The 19,523-nt window shown below is 53.6% G+C and overlaps 3 protein-coding genes across 5 annotated transcripts; all 3 read left to right on the top strand.

Moving 5' to 3' along the window:
- The first annotated feature begins 245 nt into the window (after positions 1-245).
- samd1b (sterile alpha motif domain containing 1b) lies at positions 246-7,728 on the top strand. Of its 2 annotated transcripts, none has more exons than XM_084685186.1 (7): positions 246-1,683; positions 3,374-3,563; positions 4,396-4,526; positions 4,777-4,813; positions 4,915-5,014; positions 5,917-6,028; positions 6,208-7,728. In XM_084685186.1, the coding sequence occupies exons 1-7, from the start codon at positions 535-537 to the stop codon at positions 6,352-6,354; spliced, it is 1,866 nt and encodes a 621-aa protein (XP_084541312.1). In that variant the 5' UTR covers positions 246-534; the 3' UTR covers positions 6,355-7,728. The 2 variants fall into 2 exon arrangements, with proteins under 2 accessions (XP_084541312.1, XP_084541311.1); XM_084685185.1 differs by having other exon boundaries at positions 354-1,683; positions 5,914-6,028.
- A 297-nt stretch (positions 7,729-8,025) lies between these two features.
- On the top strand, positions 8,026-17,265 carry LOC146237338 (transitional endoplasmic reticulum ATPase). Of its 2 annotated transcripts, XM_084685167.1 has the most exons (18): positions 8,031-8,202; positions 8,509-8,620; positions 9,022-9,194; positions 9,353-9,495; positions 9,731-9,861; positions 9,963-10,094; positions 10,657-10,759; positions 10,891-11,024; positions 11,329-11,464; positions 11,586-11,698; positions 11,880-12,044; positions 12,595-12,717; positions 12,839-13,051; positions 13,284-13,462; positions 13,901-14,030; positions 15,629-15,787; positions 16,430-16,581; positions 16,667-17,265. In XM_084685167.1, exons 1-18 carry the CDS (start codon positions 8,180-8,182, stop codon positions 16,788-16,790), a joined length of 2,445 nt encoding a protein of 814 aa, XP_084541293.1. In that variant the 5' UTR covers positions 8,031-8,179; the 3' UTR covers positions 16,791-17,265. The 2 variants fall into 2 exon arrangements, with proteins under 2 accessions (XP_084541294.1, XP_084541293.1); XM_084685168.1 differs by lacking the exon at positions 15,629-15,787 and having other exon boundaries at positions 8,026-8,202.
- Positions 17,266-17,612: 347 nt separating this feature from the next.
- On the top strand, positions 17,613-19,383 carry ndufb7 (NADH:ubiquinone oxidoreductase subunit B7). Its single transcript, XM_084685257.1, has 3 exons — positions 17,613-17,886; positions 18,644-18,812; positions 19,184-19,383. Exons 1-3 carry the CDS (start codon positions 17,775-17,777, stop codon positions 19,263-19,265), a joined length of 363 nt encoding a protein of 120 aa, XP_084541383.1. The 5' UTR covers positions 17,613-17,774; the 3' UTR covers positions 19,266-19,383.
- The last annotated feature ends 140 nt before the right edge of the window (positions 19,384-19,523 follow it).

The following is a 19,523-nucleotide window of genomic DNA, read 5'->3' as shown; positions in this document are numbered from 1 at the left end:
TGAATATAGCACATTGATTTATACATGGAAACATATTTTGATTGAGCCGGACAAATTAATGCGTCAACAAATCTGAAAGACAAGTTAACCACGGGGTCGAGATCTCTGCCCGCGTCGTCATCAAACCATCTGTTGTAGCCATTAGTGGGCTACATAATCATGAACCACAACAGAAAATGCGTCAATTCACATAAAAACACAATATATTACAAATGTTGTGAATTAACAAATAGTTATTTTTCTAAACAGGGAACTTGTGATCTTGGGACAAAGAACGCGGAATATGCTCCTAACAATTGCAATTCCACCTTAACTGTTTTCTGCGTCCGTGTTGTAGACACAGTGGAAGCGTAGGGCGCCATCTTCGTCAGTCCACCTTAAGCGCACAATGTGGCAAACGCAGGCGTATAGCAAGGCTTCCGTTCCCATTCTCCAGCCGGGCTCGCTCTGGGTCGGAGCGATTCAGCGTCACTCACTTCAGAAACAAGAGAAAAAGACGCACTCGACCAAACCCAACGGAACCGCTCGACGGCCATGTCCGAACCCAAGTACCGAGACTGGATCCTGGAGACCATCGATTCTCTGCGCTCGAGAAAAGCGCGACCGGACCTCGAGAGGATTTGTCGAATGGTTCGGAGAAGACACGGGTCAGACCCGGACCGGACCAGGGCAGAACTAGAGAAACTGATCCAGGAGCAGACCGTTCTCAAAGTTAGCTACAAAGGATCCATTTCCTACCGGAACGCGGCGAAAGTCCAGAGGAAGAGCAGAAAGAAGAACGAGTTTACGCCCGGTGGCGGCGCGGAGACAACGAGGGAGCGAGGCAAACATGCCATGAGCAACAACGGAGACAGCGCGCACAGTTTCTCCGACCCGGAGGAGGATGAAAGCGTGGACAAGGAGGACTCTGAACCGAGCCCGTCCCCTGACCCCCGGACCCAAACCACGGTGATCATGCCCGAGGACGAACAAAAGACAGCCCCTTCGACTAGCGGAAACGGCTGTCTCGGTTGTGGCGCAACGGGCTGCGCTGCCGGGAGCGGCTGTGAGGAAAAAGCAAGTGCGACGAGAGACAAGAGATTAGGACAGACAGGCAGCGCCATCCCGTCGCACGGACACGAAATAAACACCCCCGTCGTTCACGACGCCTCGAGCAAAACCAAGGCGGGCCGGGGAGGAGTAGAGCCGGGCTCCTGCGGGGGTAAACCGACCAGCAGTAGCAGCGGAGCCGACGAAGAAAAGCAAAGTTGCCCCAAAAGCGCCGGTTCCAACAGCATTCACATCCGACAGCAACAACCGGCTGCGCACAAGACTAAACTCCAGGCGGGCGGGGGGGCGAAGGGGGGCCAGGACAACTCGGATCTGGGCGACAGACTCGTGGCCTCAGTCCGTAGCCTGGCCGAGAGGAACCGGGGCACAGCAGCGACCAGGGGACACAAGCCGCTCGGCCTGAAGGAGATTCTGGGATACCTGAGCGGACAGGAGCAGCTCCCGGAGGAGAAGCTGACCCGCAGCAAAGTCAAAGTGGTTCTGGAGAAGGAGGTGTCGAGGGGCCGGCTCCACAGGACTCGCTGCGGGAACATCACTCTCCCGTCAAGGGGGACGGAAAAGGAAACTGTAGCCAAGGCGCCCGCCGCCAGACTTCTGAAGAGCGCACTGCAGGAGAAACACGTCGTGAAAAAGGTAACTTAATATTTCCAACACGTCCTGTTATACAGCGGCGCTACACCCTGGCCGCTTATGAATTAATGATCATGTATTGAAACACGCAGACACCAGGACCGCGCACCTCTCTTTATCCCTGTTTGGGTGTTTAGGTTATTGATCGATATCGAAGACAAAGCGTCTTGTTTAGATCCCTGCAAATAAATGAGACTGATCAAAGGACACTGATCGCCGATCGTGTGTGTTTAATAACGTCTGCAGTAACGAGGATGATTGGGTTTCCAACACCCCCCTCCCCCTTCCCACCGTTTGTCCTCGACAACTGTCTGTGTTGCACGGCTTCCTACACAAAGGTGCGGGCATCAGGGCTTCGAGCCACGAGCACCGCCGAAGCACGCACCGTGGAGCGCGCCAAGAGAAAGGAGCGTTTTTTATTTTATTTTATCAACCCCTTCGTACAAGTAGACACATGGAGGTGATTATTATTCCGTTGTCTTTCAGGTGTTGAAAGTTCGTGCTTCTCATGTCCCTCAAGAAGCGGCGTCTGTGTAACTTATGTACGCGCTGAAGAACGGAAAACGGGGGCGAGCCGTGGGCTCGTGCCTGTGCTCAGTTGAAGCGCGGTTCTCGGTAGACTGATGCGATACTCCGGTCACCGGAGGTGAAGGCGCAGCGAAACTGCCAGTCGTTTAAATTCAATAATTGTGGCGGCACCGTCTGTGAAGATCCTTTAGTAGTGAGGTCCGTCTTGCACATATGAAAGTGCTTAATGAGCCGCATGCACACTGCTGTATCTTTATGAAGGCAAAGATTAAGATTAAAATCTGATTTATTGGCCAACTATGTTAACACACAAAAGGACTCAGGTTTCGGACTTTGGTTACTCTCAAGCAACACAGACAATGTTATACAGTATGTATGACCATATGACAGTGTTATGTGTATATAACGTAGACAATATTCATATTCTTCCCAGAACACAGCATCCAGCCTGTTGTTAGCTAGAGACCAGGGGTGACAGATTCTCCAACTGTAGTGCTCAGCCTTACCTTAGGGTGAGGGTTAAAGTGAGGGTGAGGTTTAGGGTGAGGGTTAGAGTGAGGGTTAGGGTGAGGGTTAGGGTGAGGTTTAGGGTGAGGGTGAGGGTTAGAGTGAGGGTGAGGGTTAGAGTGAGGGTTAGGGTGAGGGTTAGGGTGAGGGTGAGGTTTAGAGTGAGGGTGAGGGTTAGAGTGAGGGTGAGGGTTAGGGTTAGAGTGAGGGTGAGGGTTAGAGTGAGGGTGAGGGTGAGGGTTAGGGTGAGGGTTAGGGTCAGCTGTAGTGCTCAGGTGGGCCTTACCTTAGGCGCAACCATTTTAAGAAACTTCTTAAAACATCTTTTCAGGTCAACCTTTTTCATGTCAGTGTGAAACCTTGTTTTACTGCCCCCACACATGTGTTGTTGTTCTGTGAGCTGATTTTGTGCCTTTTATTTTGTTCAATGGCACTTTATTGTATGATCTAGTGTTCCCTTAGTTTTTTGCACTGTGACTTTTGACTGAAGCACTTTGGGTGGAGTAAATAATAATGCATTTTACTAACGCACTTTTATTACTCAACATACAACAGACATAATAAAGATGAGAAGACAAGCGATATACTTTAAGTGCAAGTGTGTGTGTTAGTGAAAACAACTCTCTCTCCCCCCTCTCTTCCTCCACTCCATCTGCAGGAGGAAGAAGAGGAGGCAAAGCAGGATGAAGAGGGGGCGGGGCTAAGCAGCCCCCAGAGGTCAAGGGATGAGGATGACCCCCCCGTGGCCATGGAGACGGAACCTGGTCGCCCCGACAACATCACAGAAGGCAGCGAGGTGTTGACTCCTGTGCCTAAACCAGAAGCAACTGTGCAGCCTTGCAGCCAAGGTGTGGGTGTGTGTGTGTGTGTGTGTGTGGACCAACATGTATGTGTTTTGGAGACTCTTTTCTCTCGTTTTCTCACCACTACTCTTCCCTTTCCTCCTCCCCTCCTCTCTCCCCCTCCTCCCCTCCTCTCTTCTCCTCTTCTCTCCTCCTCCCCTCCTCTCTCCCCCTCCTCCCCTCCTCTCTTCTCCTCTTCTCTCCTCCTCCCCTCCTCTCTCCCCCTCCTCCCCTCCTCTCTTCTCCTCTTCTCTCCTCCTCCCCTCCTCTCTTCCCCTCCTCTCCTACCCTACTCTCTTCTCCTCTTCTCTCCTCCTCCCCTCCTCTCTTCCCCTCCTCTCCTCTCTTCTCCTCTTCTCTCCTCCTCCCCTCCTCTCTCCCCCTCCTCCCCTCCTCTCTTCTCCTCTTCTCTCCTCCTCCCCTCCTCTCTCCCCCTCCTCCCCTCCTCTCTTCTCCTCTTCTCTCCTCCTCCCCTCCTCTCTTCCCCTCCTCTCCTACCCTACTCTCTTCTCCTCTTCTCTCCTCCTCCCCTCCTCTCTTCCCCTCCTCTCCTTTCTTCTCCTCTTCTCTCCTCCTCCCCTCCTCTCTTCCCCTCCTCTCCTTTCTTCTCCTCTTCTCTCCTCCTCCCCTCCTCTCTTCCCCTCCTCTCTCCTCCCCCCCTCCTCTTCTCTCCTCCTCTCTTCCCTTCCTCTCTCCTCTCCTCCTCCTCTCCTCCCCTCCTCTCTTCCCCTCCTCTCTCCTCTCCTCCCTTCCTCTCTCCTCCCCTCCTCTCTTCCCCTCCTCTCTCCTCTCCTCCCCCCCTCCTCTTCTCTCCTCCTACTCTCCTCCTCTCCTTCAGGGGAGTCGGAGGCGGGATCTCCATCCAGGGCTGTGTGTCCCTCTGCCCAGCGGGGCGTGGCCCCAGGGTGTGAGGGTGTACGAGTGGAGGAAAGCGCTGTCACTCCAGACCAGATCCAATCAGATGGACAGGTAGAGTGATCCCCGCGTCACATGATGATTTACATACTTTCACTCACGATATACAAACTCTGTATGTATAATGGTATATATTGACACAGTGTTAATCATGGAAGAGTGCTTGTTCCACCACTGTATAAATACCCTGTAACTGTTGAAACTGCGACTTCTCCTTAAATTCACATCTAAATTCTCTCTCTTACTTTCTTGGTTCCTCCCCCCCTCTCCCCCCCCCCCCCTCCTGGATCACATGGGAGAGCAGTCCGAGGGAGGGAGTCATACTTCCTCTGATCTTAACAGTAAGTTCTGCTTTCCTGTGTGTCTTATATATGTGTACATGTGTCTGTCTGTGTGTGTGTGTGTGTGTGCGTCACTAACGTCCCCCCGCCCCCCCCCCCAGGTTGTAAGATGGAGGTGGGCGTGTCCTCTTGCCTGCTCACGCCCACGGCCTCCCCCAGAGACTCCGCCCTGCCAGAGGAGCGCAGGATGAACGGAGATGTGTGAGTATAGGAGGAGAGGGAGGAGGGAGGGAGAAGGAGGAGGGAGGGAGGGAGGGAGGGAGGGAGGAGGGAGAGAGAAGGAGGAGGGAGGGAGGAGGGAGAAGGGAGGGAGAGGCAGGAGGGAGGGAGGAGGGAGAAGGGAGGGAGAGGGAGGAGGGAGGGGAGGAGGGAGGGAGAAGGGAGGAGGGAGGGAGGAGGGAGAAGGGAGGGAGGAGGGAGAAGGGAGGGAGAGGAGGGAGGGAGAGGAGGGAGGGAGAGGGAGGAGGGAGGGAGAGGGTGAAGGGGAAAGACAGAGGGAGGAGGGAGGGGAGGGAGAGGGTGAAGGGGAAAGACAGAGGGAGGAGGGACAAGGGAGGGAGAGGGTGAAGGGAGGGAGGGAAAGATAGAGAGAGGAACATTTACATTTAGTCATTTAGCAGAGGCTCTTATCCAGAGCGACTTACAGTAAGTACAGAGGCCTCCCGAGGCAAGTAGGGTGAAGTGCCTAGCCCAAGGACACAACGTCATTGGCACTGCCGGGAATAGAACCGGTAACCTTCTCATTACGAGCCCGAATCCCTAACCGCTCAGCCACCCAACTCTCTAGAGAGGTACATTTACATGTATTCATTTAGCAGACGCTTTTATCCACAGCGACTTCCAAGAGAGAGCTTTATAAAGTGCATAGGTCACTGATAATAACAACAAGATAGCCCCAAAAACATCGCGGGTAGCCAAAACATGAAGCACATATTGTGTACTGTGTACATATTGAATCTCATACCATCTCATCTCCCCCTGCCCTCACCCTGTACCCCCCCTCTCTCCTCTCCCTCCCCCTCTGTCCACCCTCTCCTCTCCCTCCCCCTGTACCCCCCCTCTCCCTCTCCCTCCCCCTCCCCCGGTAACCCCCTCCTCAGCAGTGTGAAGGCAGAGGGGGTTGGAGGGAGCCTGGTGCTCTGGACGGTGTCAGACGTGGTGAGGTACTTCACTGAGGCAGGCTTCCCAGAGCAGGCCTTGGCTTTCCGGACGCAGGTAACAAACCCTGCCACACACACACACAGTCCTGAACCCTGCCACACACACACACAGTCATACATACAGACACACACACACACTCCTAGACACGCACACTCTGTTTTAACCTCTCTCTGTCTCTCTCTCTCTCTCTCTCTCTCTCTCTCTCTCTCTCTCTCTCTCTCTCTCTCTACCAGGAAATAGATGGGAAGTCCCTCCTCCTAATGCAGCGCAATGACGTGCTGACTGGCCTGTCAATCAGGCTTGGCCCCGCCCTCAAAATCTACGAGCGACACGTCAAGGTTCTGCAGAGAGCCCACTTTGAGGAGGACGAAGACTGCTGATCAGACACACAGACACACACAGACACACACACACACACTCATGCACACAGACACAGACACATGCACACAGATACAGACAGACACACACAAGAGCTATATAACTTGATTGGACCAATTTAGTGAGAATGAACTTCAGGGGCACCTCCTTGAAGGAGGAGGACCCTCTTCAGCATGATCCCCTAGAGGTTGAGGGGAGGGGCCTAGAGGTTGAGAGGAGGGGCCGAGAGGTTGAGAGGAGGGGCCTAGAGGTTGAGAGGAGGGGCCGAGAGGTTGAGAGGAGGGGCCTAGAAGTTGAGAGGAGGGGCCTAGAGGTTGAGAGGAGGGGCCTAGAGGTTGAGAGGAGGGGCCTAGAGGGTGAGAGGAGGGGCCTAGAGGGTAAGAGGAGGGGCCTAGAGGGTGAGGGGAGGGGCCTAGAAGACATGAGGGCTGGACCAGGGGAGGACTAGGAGATGACCCGAGGTTCCTCTTCTGCAATGTTCAAGGGCTGGATGATTAACTTACTGTGACAAAGCAAAAACAAACATGACTTACGCTCAGCTGTCATCCTGTGGTGACCCGCTGAGCTCACGCTCCTCCTGAGGACCCCTCACGCTGGGGGCGTGGCCCGCGTTCCCCTCCTGGCCACACAGGGGCGCTGACTCTGGGACATGCCGCGGTCTGGAGACTGTGTACTGCGGACGTAACCACGGAGACGTGGGTGAAAGACCTTCCTGTGTCAACTCTGGAGTCTGTCAGACTGTCACCCAGGGTGATTGTTGTCTGGAACCGGACGGGAACCATGGAAACCGGACCTTGTTCGGCCCTCATGGAGAGGGAGAGTGTGGTCGGGCGTTTGGATGGACGTTTGCTAACCTGGATGTGTCTGGTGTTTAACCCCCGTCTGGTGTGGGCCGGATCTGCTCAGCACTTTTCAAGCATCAGGATCTTAAAGAAGGGTTTAAAAGAAGAATAAAAAAAGAAAATAATTCTCTTAATCAATCAATCTCTCAATCAATCAATACCTCTCCACCAGCATTTTCTAACTGTGTACAAACGTGCCAGACTCGGAGACCAAAGTGTTAAGGTGGTGACACGCACACACACACACGTACACACACACACACACGCAAGCATGCACTCACACACCACCTCCTGCGTCGTGATTGGATGTTGTCTCACCACCACCATTGGATGTTGTTGTACCTCGTTGTAGTTCCTTTCCACTGGTTACAGTGTTGCATTCTGGGAATTGTAGTGTCCCCAGTACACCTCCATTCCTTTTGGTCTCTGAACCGTTGTATCCATGTTATTTCTTGTGGTCTCGTGCATTTCTTTCTTAAGACTGAAATGGTTTCAGTTTTTTTTGTTTTTGGAATAAAATTATGAAATGAAAAACGTTTTCATGACCTCATTAAGTAGTCATCAATTGTGCGTGTCTAACCCTAATCTCAGCAAGAGTTGAGAGAGAGGAGAGAGAGAGCTTTTTTTTAACCATAAATGACACTTGTGAAATAATCCAATCGAGAGAATTGAAAAGAGAGAATCCTAATATTGTGGTTTGTAGTATCAGACTGATGGGGGGGGGGCGGGGGGGGGGGGGGTGTCACATGACTAGCTGGGACACTTCCAGACCATGTGTCTAATGACAGGGGAGGGCTGGGTATGAGTGTGTGTGTTTGAGGATAAGGGACAGGTGGGGAGAGAGAGGCAAGCAGACACAGAGCCCTGCGCTCACAGAGAGAGAGCTGCAACCCCGACCAGGACCACAACACAACCCCGACCAGGACCACAACACAAGCAGCAGCAGAACTAGGACCCTCCTCTTGTGGATCCATCTGAGCTTGACATGCCTAACTCGGGGGCCTCTGAGTATGTGTGTGTGTCTGCGTGGGCGGCTGTGTGCGTACATGTGTGTCTGTTTTGAGTGACAATTCACTGTATGTGTATATCTGTGTGTGTGTGTGTGTGCGTGTTTCAATCTGGTCTATATTCAGGTCAGTCACATGGGGAAACGAGAGCTGGGACAGAAGTGTGTGTGTGTGCAACGTTGTTTCTATTTGGGAGTGTGTGTATATATGTGTATCAGTATGAGTTTGTGTGTCTGACACTGTTAGTGTGTATATATCAGTGTGTGTGTGAGAGACTGTGTGTGTGTGTGACTCCTCTCTGCTCCAGTCCAAAGGGAGAGGATTTCTCCACTGCGATCCTGAAGCAGAAACATCGACCCAACAGACTGATCGTGGACGAGGCCGTCAATGAGGACAACAGCATCGTCAGCATGTCCCAGGTCTGTGTGTGTGTGTTTCTGTGTGTGTGTGTTTCTGTGTGTGTGTGTTTCTGTGTGTGTGTTGGCTCTCATGTGTGAGCATTTGTGAGCACAAACTCTAGTTTGTGTGTGTTTATACTGTATGTATACAGTACATATATATATGTGTGTGTGTGTGTGTATGTCTGTGTGTATGTATGTGTGTGTCTGTGTATGTCTGTGTGTGTCTGTGTATGTCTGTGTGTGTGTGTCTGTGTGTGTCTGTGTGTGTGTGTGTGTATGTGTATGTATGTGTGTGTGTCTGTGTGTGTGTGTGTATGTCTGTGTGTATGTATGTGTGTGTCTGTGTATGTCTGTGTGTGTGTATGTCTGTGTGTGTGTGTGTGCTGTCTGTGTGTGTGTGTGTGTGTGTGTGCGCTCAGGGGAAGACGGAGGAGCTGCTGCTGTTTCGGGGGGACACGGTGGTCCTGCGGGGGAAGAAGAGGAGGGAGACGGTGTGCATCGTGCTGACGGACGAATCCTGCAGCGACGCACGCATCCGCATCAACCGGGTGACGCGCAACAACCTGCGTGTCCGTCTGGGCGACGTCGTCAGGTGGGGACTGCTCCTGGCTGAGTGTGTGTGTGTGTGTGTGTGTGAGGGACCTTACCTGCAGCTGGGGCCTAATCTAGGGCCCCTGTCTCTGCTGGTACCAGGGGCAGTGGTCACAACGCTAACGTGTGTGTTTGTACATGTGTGTGTGTGTGTGTCAGCATCCACGCCTGTCCTGATGTGAAGTACGGTAAGAGGGTCCACGTTCTCCCCGTGGACGACACCATCGAGGGGCTGACAGGAAACCTGTTTGAGGTCTACCTCAAGCCCTACTTCCTGGAGGCCTACCGGCCTGTCCACAAAGGTAGCCCGCTCCTGGAACACACCCTCCCTCCCCCCTCCCTCCCTCCCTCCCTCCCTCCCTCCCTCCCTCCCTCCCTCCCTCCCTCCCTCCCTCCCTCCCTCCCTCCCTCCCTCCCTCCCTCCCTCCCAGATCTCACACGAGCCTCCTCTGATATTCTCTGATTTGCAATGACATCATCCCCTCCCCCCTGACGTGTTGACGTCCCGTGATGATGACATCACAACTGTGTTGCCAGGTGACATCTTCCTGGTGAGGGGGGGCATGCGGGCTGTGGAGTTCAAGGTGGTGGAGACAGACCCCGCCCCCCACTGCATCGTTGCCCCGGATACCATCATCCACTGCGAGGGAGATCCAATCAAGAGAGAGGTTTGTGAGTGACGTCCCTGTGGAGCAGGTGTGAGGAAGGCGGGCTTTAAGGCTGGCTCACAGACGGTTGGCCTGGAGTCATCGGTGCTGTGCTCTGATAGGACGAGGAGGAGAGCCTGAACGACGTGGGGTACGATGACATCGGCGGGTGTCGTAAGCAGCTGGCTCAGATCAAGGAGATGGTGGAACTGCCTCTCAGACACCCCGGCCTCTTCAAGGCCATCGGAGTCAAGGTACACACACACACTGTACACACACACAGTACACACAGAGTACACACACACACACACTGTACACACACACAGTACACACAGAGTACACACACACACACACACACTGTACACACACACAGTACACACAGAGTACACACACACACACACTGTACACACACACAGTACACAGAGTACACACACACAGTACACACACAGTACACACAGAGTACACACACACACACTGTACACACACACAGTACACACACACAGTACACACACACAGTACACACACAGTACACACACACAGTACACAGAGTACACACACACAGTACACACACAGTACACACAGAGTACACACACACACACTGTACACACACACAGTACACACACACAGTACACACACACAGTACACACACACAGTACACAGAGTACACACACACAGTACACACACAGTACACACAGAGTACACACACACACACAGTACACACACACAGTACACAGAGTACACACACACAGTACACACACACAGTACACAGAGTACACACACACAGTACACACACACAGTACACACACTTGTGTCCAGCCCCCCAGGGGTATCCTGCTGTACGGCCCCCCAGGAACAGGGAAGACCCTGGTGGCCCGAGCCGTCGCCAACGAGACCGGCGCTTTCTTCTTCCTCATCAACGGTAAAGAGACCAGTGATGCGTTTCCTGTTCCTGTCTGAGTACCGTCACAGTGTGTCACACCCTATACAGTACCCAGGGTTGGAGCTGTTAGGGATGTGTTTCCTGTGTGTCACGCTGAATGCGGTCCCCAGGTCCTGAGATCATGAGCAAGCTGGCCGGGGAGTCGGAGAGCAACCTGAGGAAGGCCTTCGAGGAGGCAGAGAAGAACGCCCCCGCCATCATCTTCATCGACGAGCTGGACGCCATCGCTCCCAAGAGAGAGAAGGTGAGGAGGGGGAGGGGTAGGGGGAGGGGAAGAGGGGGAGGGAGGAGGGGGGAGGGAGGGGGAGGAGGAAGGGGGAGGAGGAAGGGGGAGGAGGGAGCATTTAGTCATTTAGCAGACGCTCTTAACCGAAGCGACTTGCATTAAGTACAGGGACATTCCCCCTGCGGCAAGTAGGGTGAAATGCCTTTGCCAAGGACACAGCGTCATTGGCACGGCCAGGAATTGAACCGGCAACCTTCTGATTAACAGTCCGATTCCCTAACCGCTCGGCCACCCGACACTAAAAGAGAGTGTGTGTGTGCAGACCCACGGGGAGGTGGAGAGACGCATCGTGTCCCAGCTGCTGACCCTGATGGACGGGCTGAAGCAGAGGGCTCACGTGGTCGTCATGGCAGCCACCAACAGACCCAACAGCATCGACCCCGCCCTCCGACGCTTTGGTTAGAAACACACGCACGCACACATGCATGACACACATATACACAGCAGACAGTTGGAAATGGCCCTCTCACACACACAACACACACAGACACAAGGTAACGTGCAGGTGTGTGTTCACAGGCAGGTTTGACCGCGAGGTCGACATCGGTATCCCAGACTCCACTGGGAGACTGGAGATCCTGCAGATCCACACCAAGAACATGAAGCTGTCCGACGATGTGGACCTGGAGAGGGTGAGGAGAGGGGGGGGGGAGGGGCAGAGTGGGGAGGGGGGGGAGGGGCAGAGTGGGGAGGGGGGGGAGAGAGAGAGGTACATGGGGAGTAAGCAAAATATGTACTGTACGTGATTGTACCTGTGTGTGTGTGTGTGTGTACCTGTGTGTGTGTGTGTACCTGTGTGTGTGTGTGCTCCAGATCGCAGCAGAGAGCCATGGTCATGTGGGCTCTGACATGGCAGCACTGTGCTCTGAGGCAGCGCTGCAGGCCATCAGGAGGAAGATGTTCCTCATCGACCTGGAGGACGAGACCATCGACGCCGACCTGCTCAACTCCCTGGCTGTCACAATGGACGACCTCAGGGTACGTGTGGGGGGTCCTTAACATAAGCTAGGCATCAAAACAAAACTCCTTTTCTCTCTCCCCTCCCCTCCTCTCCCCTCCTCTCCCCTCCTCTTCCCTCTTCTCCCCTCCTCCCCTCCCCTCCCCTCCTCTCCTCTCCCCCCCTCCTCTTCCCTCCCCTCCCCTCCCCTCCCCTCCCCTCCCCTCCCCTCCCCTCCCCTCCCCTCCCCTCCCCTCCCCTCCCCTCCCCTCCCCTCCCCTCTCCCCTCCCCTCCCCTCCCCTCCCCTCCTCTCCCCTCCCCTCCCCTCCCCTCCCCTCCCCTCCTCTCCTCTCCTCTCCTCTCCTCTCCTCTCCCCCCTCCCCTCCTCTCCTCCCTCCCCTCCCCTCCCCTCCCCTCCCCTCCCCTCCCCTCCCCTCCCCCTCCCCTCCTCTCTCTCCTCTCCCCCCTCCTCTCCCCTCTCCCCCTCCCCTCCCCTCCCCCTCCCCTCCTCTCCTCTCCCCCCTCCTCTCCCCTCTCCCCCCTCCCCTCCCCATCTCCCCTCCCCTCCCCTCCTCCCCCCCCCCCCCCAGTGGGCTCTGAGTCAGAGTAACCCGTCGGCCCTGAGGGAGACGGTGGTGGAGGTGCCTCACGTCAGCTGGGAGGACATCGGGGGCCTGGGAGAGGTCAAGAGAGAGCTGCAGGAGCTGGTGCAGGTGAGAGACACACACACACAGACACGCACACAAAGACACACACACAGACATGCACACACACACACATATACACGCTCCAACCCCCTCCAACCTCACACACTTCCCCCTCTCCACCCCCCAGTACCCAGTGGAGTACCCAGACAAGTTCCTGAAGTTCGGCATGACCCCGTCTAAGGGCGTGCTCTTCTACGGCCCCCCCGGCTGCGGTAAGACCCTGCTGGCCAAGGCCATCGCCAACGAGTGCCAGGCCAACTTCATCTCCATCAAGGGGCCCGAGCTGCTCACCATGTGGTTTGGAGAGTCAGAGGCCAACGTCAGGGACGTGTTTGATAAGGTGAGGAGGGGGGAGGGGGAGGAGAGGAGGAGGGGAGGAGAGGGCAGGGGGGGAGAGGGGAGGAGGAAGGGAGGGGGAGGAGAGGGGGAGGGGGAGGAGAGGGGAAGACAGGTGACGAGGAGGGAAGGGGGAGGAGAGGGGAGGGGTAGGGGAGGGGTAGTAGGAGGGTGAGGGGGATGAAACAAGCACAGGTGATAACCCCTGACCCCTGACCCCTGACCCCTGACCCCAGGCCAGACAGGCGGCCCCCTGCATCCTGTTCTTCGACGAGCTGGACTCCATCGCCAAGTCCCGGGGAGGGGGGGGCGGGGACGGGGGCGGAGCTTCTGATAGGGTGATCAACCAGATCCTCACAGAGATGGACGGCATGACCAACAAGAAGAACGTGTTCATCATAGGAGCCACCAACCGGTAGGAAGGGGGAGAGACACTGATAGAGAGAGAGAGAGAGAGAGAGAGAGAAAGACACTGGTAGAGAGAGAGAGAGAGAGAGAGAGAGAGAGAGAGAGAGAGAGAGAGAGAGAGAGAGAGAGAGAGAGAGACACTGGTAGAGAGAGAGAGAGAGAGAGAGAGAGAGAGAGAGAGAGAGAGAGAGAGAGAGAGAGAGAGAGAGAGAGAGAGAGAGAACGAGAGAAAGAGGACAACTTCTGAAAGATAAAGAGAAGGTAAGTCAGAAAGAAACCATGTGATTGACAGTGATGTTATATAAAGTTACTTTACAGTTGTTGAACTGCAGCTCATGGTTACTACTTACTATTATTTGAGTATTAGTAGTCAGTATTGAGTCAGTAGTAGTTAGAACTTCTCCTTATTAGGGCTGTTGATAAGTGTGGTCTCTCTGCCTTCCAGACCAGACATCATAGACTCTGCTATCCTGCGTCCTGGCAGACTGGACCAGCTCATCTACATCTCCCTGCCCGACACAGCCTCCCGCACCGCCATCCTCAACGCCAACCTGCGCAAGTCCCCTGTGGCCCGTGTAACTAACACACACACACGTGCTCACACACACATACTCACACCCCACACACACTTTTCTCTACTTCACTGCTTCTCTTAATAATAATAATAATAATTCATTTTATTTGAGGGCGCCTTTCAAAGCACCCAAGGTCACCTTACAGGGCATAGTTAAAAAACAAAATCAACAATGATAAAAAACAAGAACAAGACACATTAAAACAATTTACACAGGGGTGGTGAGATGTGTGGTAGTCAATGAATTACATGGAATATGACAGTTTGAAAAGATGGGTTTTTAGATGGGTCTTGAATGTGGAAAGAGTGTCGGAGTTACGAATGACAGGTGTGAGGGCATTCCAGAGGTGGGGGGCAGATCGGCTGAATGCCCTGGACCCTAACCAGACGGGCGGGTGGAACAGTAAGTTGAGTGGAAGAGGAGGACCGGAGAGTGCGGGTGGGGGTGTTGAAGTGTAGGAGTTCACAGATGTATGGAGGGGCGAGGTTGTGGAGGGCCTTGAAGGTGAGGAGCAGAATCTTGTAGTGGATGCAGGTTTTGACCGGGAGCCAGTGAAGCTGCTGAAGGACAGGAGTGATGTGATTAATGGAGGGGGTTCTGGTGATGATACGGGCGGCAGAGTTCTGGACCAGTTGGAGTTTACGGATGGACATGAGGGGGAGACCGAAGAGGAGGGAGTTACAATAATCAATGCGGGAAGTGACCAGGGTGTGAACCAAGATGGCTGTGCTATGGGGTGTGAGGGATGGGCGGAGGCGGTTGATGTTGCGGAGATGGTAATAGGCAGACCTGGTGATGTTATTGATGTGTGCTTGGAATGAAAGTGTGCTGTCGAGGATGACACCCAGACTCTTAACCTGAGGGGAGGGGGAAACTGAGGTGTTGTCGATAGTGATGGAAAAGCTGTCAGGTTTTGTGAGGGTTGATTTGGTGCCGATGAGGAGAATTTCTGTTTTATTGCTGTTGAGTTTGAAGAAGTTGCAGGTGAACCAGGATTTTATTTCTTGTAGACAATCGGAGAGGGAGGTGGGAGGAAGGGTAGAAGTGGGCTTGGTGGATATGTAGAGCTGGGTGTCATCCGCGTAGCAGTGAAAATGGATGTTGAATTTACGGAAAATATGGCCAAGGGGAAGTAGATAGATGATTAACAGGAGGGGGCCTAGGACAGAACCCTGGGGAACACCGGTAGTGACTGGAAGTGACTGGGATTTGAAAGTTTTGAGTTGGATGAACTGAGTGCGGCCGGAGAGATATGATATAAACCAGTGCAGGGGTGTGTCAGTGATACCAATGGAGGCCAGTCTGTCAAGGAGGATGTTGTGTGAAATGGTGTCGAAGGCCGCACTCTTTCCCCTCCCTCCCTCCCTCCCTCCCTCCCTCCCTCCCTCCCTCCCTCCCTCCCTCCCTCCCTCCCTCCCTCCCTCCCTCCCTCCCTCCCTCCCTCCCTCCCTCCCTCCCTCCCTCCCTCCCTCCCTCCCTAACCCCCTCCCCCCTCCTCCCCTCCCTCCCCCCTCCCTAACCCCCCCCCCCTCCCTCCCTCTCTCCCTAACCCCTCCCTCCCCCCTCCCTAACCCCCCCCCCTCCCTCCCTCCCTCCAGGATGTGGACCTGGCCTACCTGTCTCGTATCACGGAGGGTTTCTCGGGCGCTGACCTGACGGAGATCTGCCAGCGGGCGTGTAAGCTGGCCATCAGGGAGGCCATCGAGGCTGAGATCAGAGCAGAGCGCCAGAGGCAGAGCAAACCAGGCACCGCTATGGTCTGACTCCCACACACACACACACACACACACACATCCCAACACACACACAACATCACAACACACACAGACATGATCATGACATACACACACAGACATACGTGACCATACTCACACACACACACTGGCATATCTTTCCTTACCCTACCCCCCTCCCTCCCCTCCCCTCCCCTCTCCTCCCCCTCCCTCCCTCCCTCCCCCTCCCTCCCTCTCTTCCCCCCTCCCCCCTCCCTCCCCCCTCCCTCCCCCTCCCCTCTCCTCCCTCCCTCCCCTCTCCTCCCTCCCCCCTCCCTCCCCCCTCCCTCCCTCCCCCCTCCCCCTTCCTCCCCCTCCCTCCCCCTCCCTCCCTCCCTCCCCCCTCCCCCTTCCTCCCCCCCTCCCTCCCCCCCCCTCCCTCCCTCCCCCCTCCCTCCCTCCCCCTCCCCCTCCCCTCCCTCCCTCCCCCCCCTTCCTCCCTCCCTCCCCTCTCCTCCCTCCCTCCCCCCTCCCTCCCCCCCCCCCCCCTCCCTCCCTCCCCCCTCCCCCTCTCCCTCCCCCCTCCCTCCCCCCCCTTCCTCCCTCCCTCCCCTCTCCTCCCTCCCCCCCTCCCTCCCTCCCTCCCTCCCTCCCCCCCCCCCCTCCCTCCCTCCCTCCCCCCTCCAGGAGGAGGACTATGACCCCGTCCCAGAGATCAGGAAGGATCACTTTGAAGAGGCCATGAGGTTCGCCCGGCGCTCCGTCAGCGACAACGACATCCGCAAATACGAGATGTTCTCTCAGACGCTGCAGCAGAGCAGGGGCTTCGGGAACTTCAGGTACCGCAACCAACACACACTCACACACACTCACACACACTCTTATTCTCTGTTGTCAGTCTCAAGCCACCTTCTCTCTCCTCAGGTTTCCCTCAGATGCTCAGCCCGGAGGTCAGGGGTCAGGGTCAGGGGGGTCGGGGGGGTTAGGGTCAGGGTCAGGGGGGTCAGGGCCATTCACAGATGACGGGGATGAAGACCTCTACCAGTGACCTTTCACCTTTAACTTGGGTCAGGAAACAACAATGTCATAATCTTACGTCAAGGACAGATGAAGTATGGTTTGTCAGTGTTTAACATTATTATAGTTTTGCTGTAAAGCATAAGTAGCTGGTAATTTTATTTGATGGAATTAGATATTCCAAACTGATATTTTGGAACATCTAAATATTTAAATGTCTGAATGTTACTTTGATTGCCCAGCTGCCAGAATCTTAAAATGACATCACTTCTTGATGCCTTATAAAACAGTTTGAGGATGGTACCTCTAATTGCACCTAGTTGATGTGAAACATCTACTATGTTAACTTGTTCTGCTGCCTTTGAATGATTGTTTGATGTGTGGATCAGTGAATAAAGATATTATGTTATGATTGACTAACATGTAGGCTAGTGTTGCTGTGCATTGGTATCCCCCAAAGGTTCGTCGTTAAAGAAAAATAAAGCTCGTAACGATGTTTGAATGTCTTTGAGCCTTTAGTTACTTTTTACAAATTGCTGACCTACTGTTAAGCACTTATAACTTAAGTGGATCTGAAATCTATGCAAAGAGAAGGATTTTTCAGTGAGCATTGTTAGCAATATCAGTTGACAAAATCAAATTATTTCATGCGTAATAACGTAGCAACATACAACAGACAGCGGTTACACGGTACGTTGTGTACGACCATTTTAATGAGACACAAATTGCTTTACAAGATGCTGTCATTTTAGATATTTTGAAGGTAGTCGGGTTACTCCGACTTGACGGAATCCGAGTACAAATGGAACCAAACTTTGTAATCGGGGAGGTGTTTTACTGATGTACTGTTCGTCGTGTTTATTTCCGTTTTGGAGCGGAAGTAGCTAGCTGGAGCTTGTGGAGGTGACCGAATGGCAGATAGCAGAATTACTCGAAGACTCGAGTAATATATCTGTGCAACGATCAACAGGAACATATAAGGAATTATATTTATTGTAGAAATCCAGTTGGCGTAATGGGGGCCCATCTTGGAAGACGATATATCACTGAGACGGAAACGGAGCCTGACCCGGCCAAGCCGTTTGGATTCGACCCCGACTTGGGCTTTGACGAAAGGAAAGAGAGAGGTTTGTAACTAACCTCAACCGGATGGCTCATATGTTTTGGTCAAACACTGAGATATTCACCTGACAAAGTTTTGGCAACGTTGTCACTATCTCGTTGTTCATGGAGTGTCTGACCGTTCACCGAGTCAAGTTTACTGCTAGCTTAGCCACACTGGTATTTTGGCTTACAACTAAGTTTAAGGGGCCAAGCTGGATAGCTAGCTACGCGCAACTGAGTGGCTAACAAGTTCGCAAGCTAACTAGCTTGTTAGCAAGCGACCAAATAGGAAACAACTTGTGGGAACCGTTTTTATTCCCAAGCACAAATCATTTATGGAATAATGTAGGCGACGCAAAACATGCATTCATATTCATGTCCATGTAGTCCGACTAGCTAGGAGCAGGTGTCTTAACAATCTTCTCCACTGCTAGTCATTTGCCTTCAACGTTCTACCTCAAGTACCTTTCATAAAGGTATTGTATTGAGTTGCCTTATGTTGAGTGGTTGGCCCAGAATTGTATTTTAATATATACGTGTCTGCCTGAGGGTTAATTTGTAACTTGTTTAACTACATGCTCTTATATTTCTTCCCATGGGCACTTGTTTGCTTTTCACAATGTGTGCTTCGTGTTTTGTCTACCCGCAATGTTTTTAGAGCTATCTCGTTGTTTATGATCGTTGACCTATGCACTTTAGTAAAGCTCTCTCTTGGAAATGGCGTTGGATAAAAGCATGTGCTAAATGTAACACATGTAAATGTGTGTCTTCCTCTCTCAGAGATGGTGGCGACGCAGGAGCAGATGAACCTGGCTCAGCTTCCTGTGGAGCAGAGGGACTACTGTGCCCATCACCTCATCAAGCTCATGAAGTGCAAGAGGGACAACTGGCCCAACTTCCTGGCCTGCAAGCACGAGCGACACGACTGGGACTACTGCGAGCACCAGGAGTGAGTAACCAATCACCTTTGATTCTGTAGTCACACCAGAAGTGAGTGACCAATCACCTTTACATTTAGTCATTTATCAGACTTACAGTGGGTACAGGGACATTCCCCCCGAGGCAAATAGGGTAAAGTGCCTTGCCCAAGGACACAACGTCATTTGGCACCTTCTGATTGCCAGCCTGACTCCCTCACCGCTCAGCCATCTGACTCCTTTGATTCTGTAGTCACACCAGAAGTGAGTGACCAATCCACCTTTGATTCTGTAGTCACACCAGGAGTTGGAAGCAGGAAGGATTCAGTGATGCCCTCCTCGTTCAGACCGTCCTGTGTTGTATGAAGTTAACCCCTCCCCCCTCATGTTCCCGTTTCCATAGCTACGTGATGCGTATGAAGGAGTACGAGCGTGAGCGCCGGTTGCAGCTGAGGAAGAAGAGGGTGGAAGCCCAGGCCGCGTGATGACGTCATCATCCCTCTCTCCTCCTCTCTCCACCTCCCTCTCTCTCCTCCCTCTCTCTCTCTCTCTCTTCCTCTGTACATACCTGCTGTTCGTCACAATAAACAGACAACCTTCCAACTCTCCTGTCCTGTGGTGTCTGTTGATGGCTGGGACAGAGTGTGGAGGTGCGGGTATAGAGAGGCAGATGGTACACAAATGCATGAAAGGAGGATTCTGTGGAGGATGACAAGGTGGTTTGTCTACTGGGTGTTTGTGAG

The sequence above is a fragment of the Hypomesus nipponensis genome, chromosome 21 (assembly GCF_054491055.1).
Source record: "Hypomesus nipponensis isolate SF chromosome 21, ASM5449105v1, whole genome shotgun sequence".
Lineage (NCBI taxonomy): Eukaryota > Metazoa > Chordata > Actinopteri > Osmeriformes > Osmeridae > Hypomesus > Hypomesus nipponensis.
This window is presented reverse-complemented; position numbering and strand designations above follow the sequence as displayed.

Coding starts and splice junctions, on each gene's coding strand:
- samd1b (XM_084685185.1), top strand. CDS start 535: ATGTCCGAACCCAAGTACCGAGACTGGATCCTGGAGACCATCGATTCT. Junction 3,564..4,395: donor TGTGCAGCCTTGCAGCCAAG/GTGTGGGTGTGT, acceptor CCTCTCCTTCAG/GGGAGTCGGAGGCGGGATCT. Junction 6,029..6,207: donor CCTTGGCTTTCCGGACGCAG/GTAACAAACCCT, acceptor TCTCTCTACCAG/GAAATAGATGGGAAGTCCCT.
- LOC146237338 (XM_084685167.1), top strand. CDS start 8,180: ATGCCTAACTCGGGGGCCTCTGA. Junction 9,195..9,352: donor CGTCTGGGCGACGTCGTCAG/GTGGGGACTGCT, acceptor TGTGTGTGTCAG/CATCCACGCCTGTCCTGATG. Junction 11,699..11,879: donor ACGATGTGGACCTGGAGAGG/GTGAGGAGAGGG, acceptor TGTGTGCTCCAG/ATCGCAGCAGAGAGCCATGG.
- ndufb7 (XM_084685257.1), top strand. CDS start 17,775: ATGGGGGCCCATCTTGGAAGACGATATATCACTGAGACGGAAACGGAG. Junction 17,887..18,643: donor TGACGAAAGGAAAGAGAGAG/GTTTGTAACTAA, acceptor TTCCTCTCTCAG/AGATGGTGGCGACGCAGGAG. Junction 18,813..19,183: donor GACTACTGCGAGCACCAGGA/GTGAGTAACCAA, acceptor CCGTTTCCATAG/CTACGTGATGCGTATGAAGG.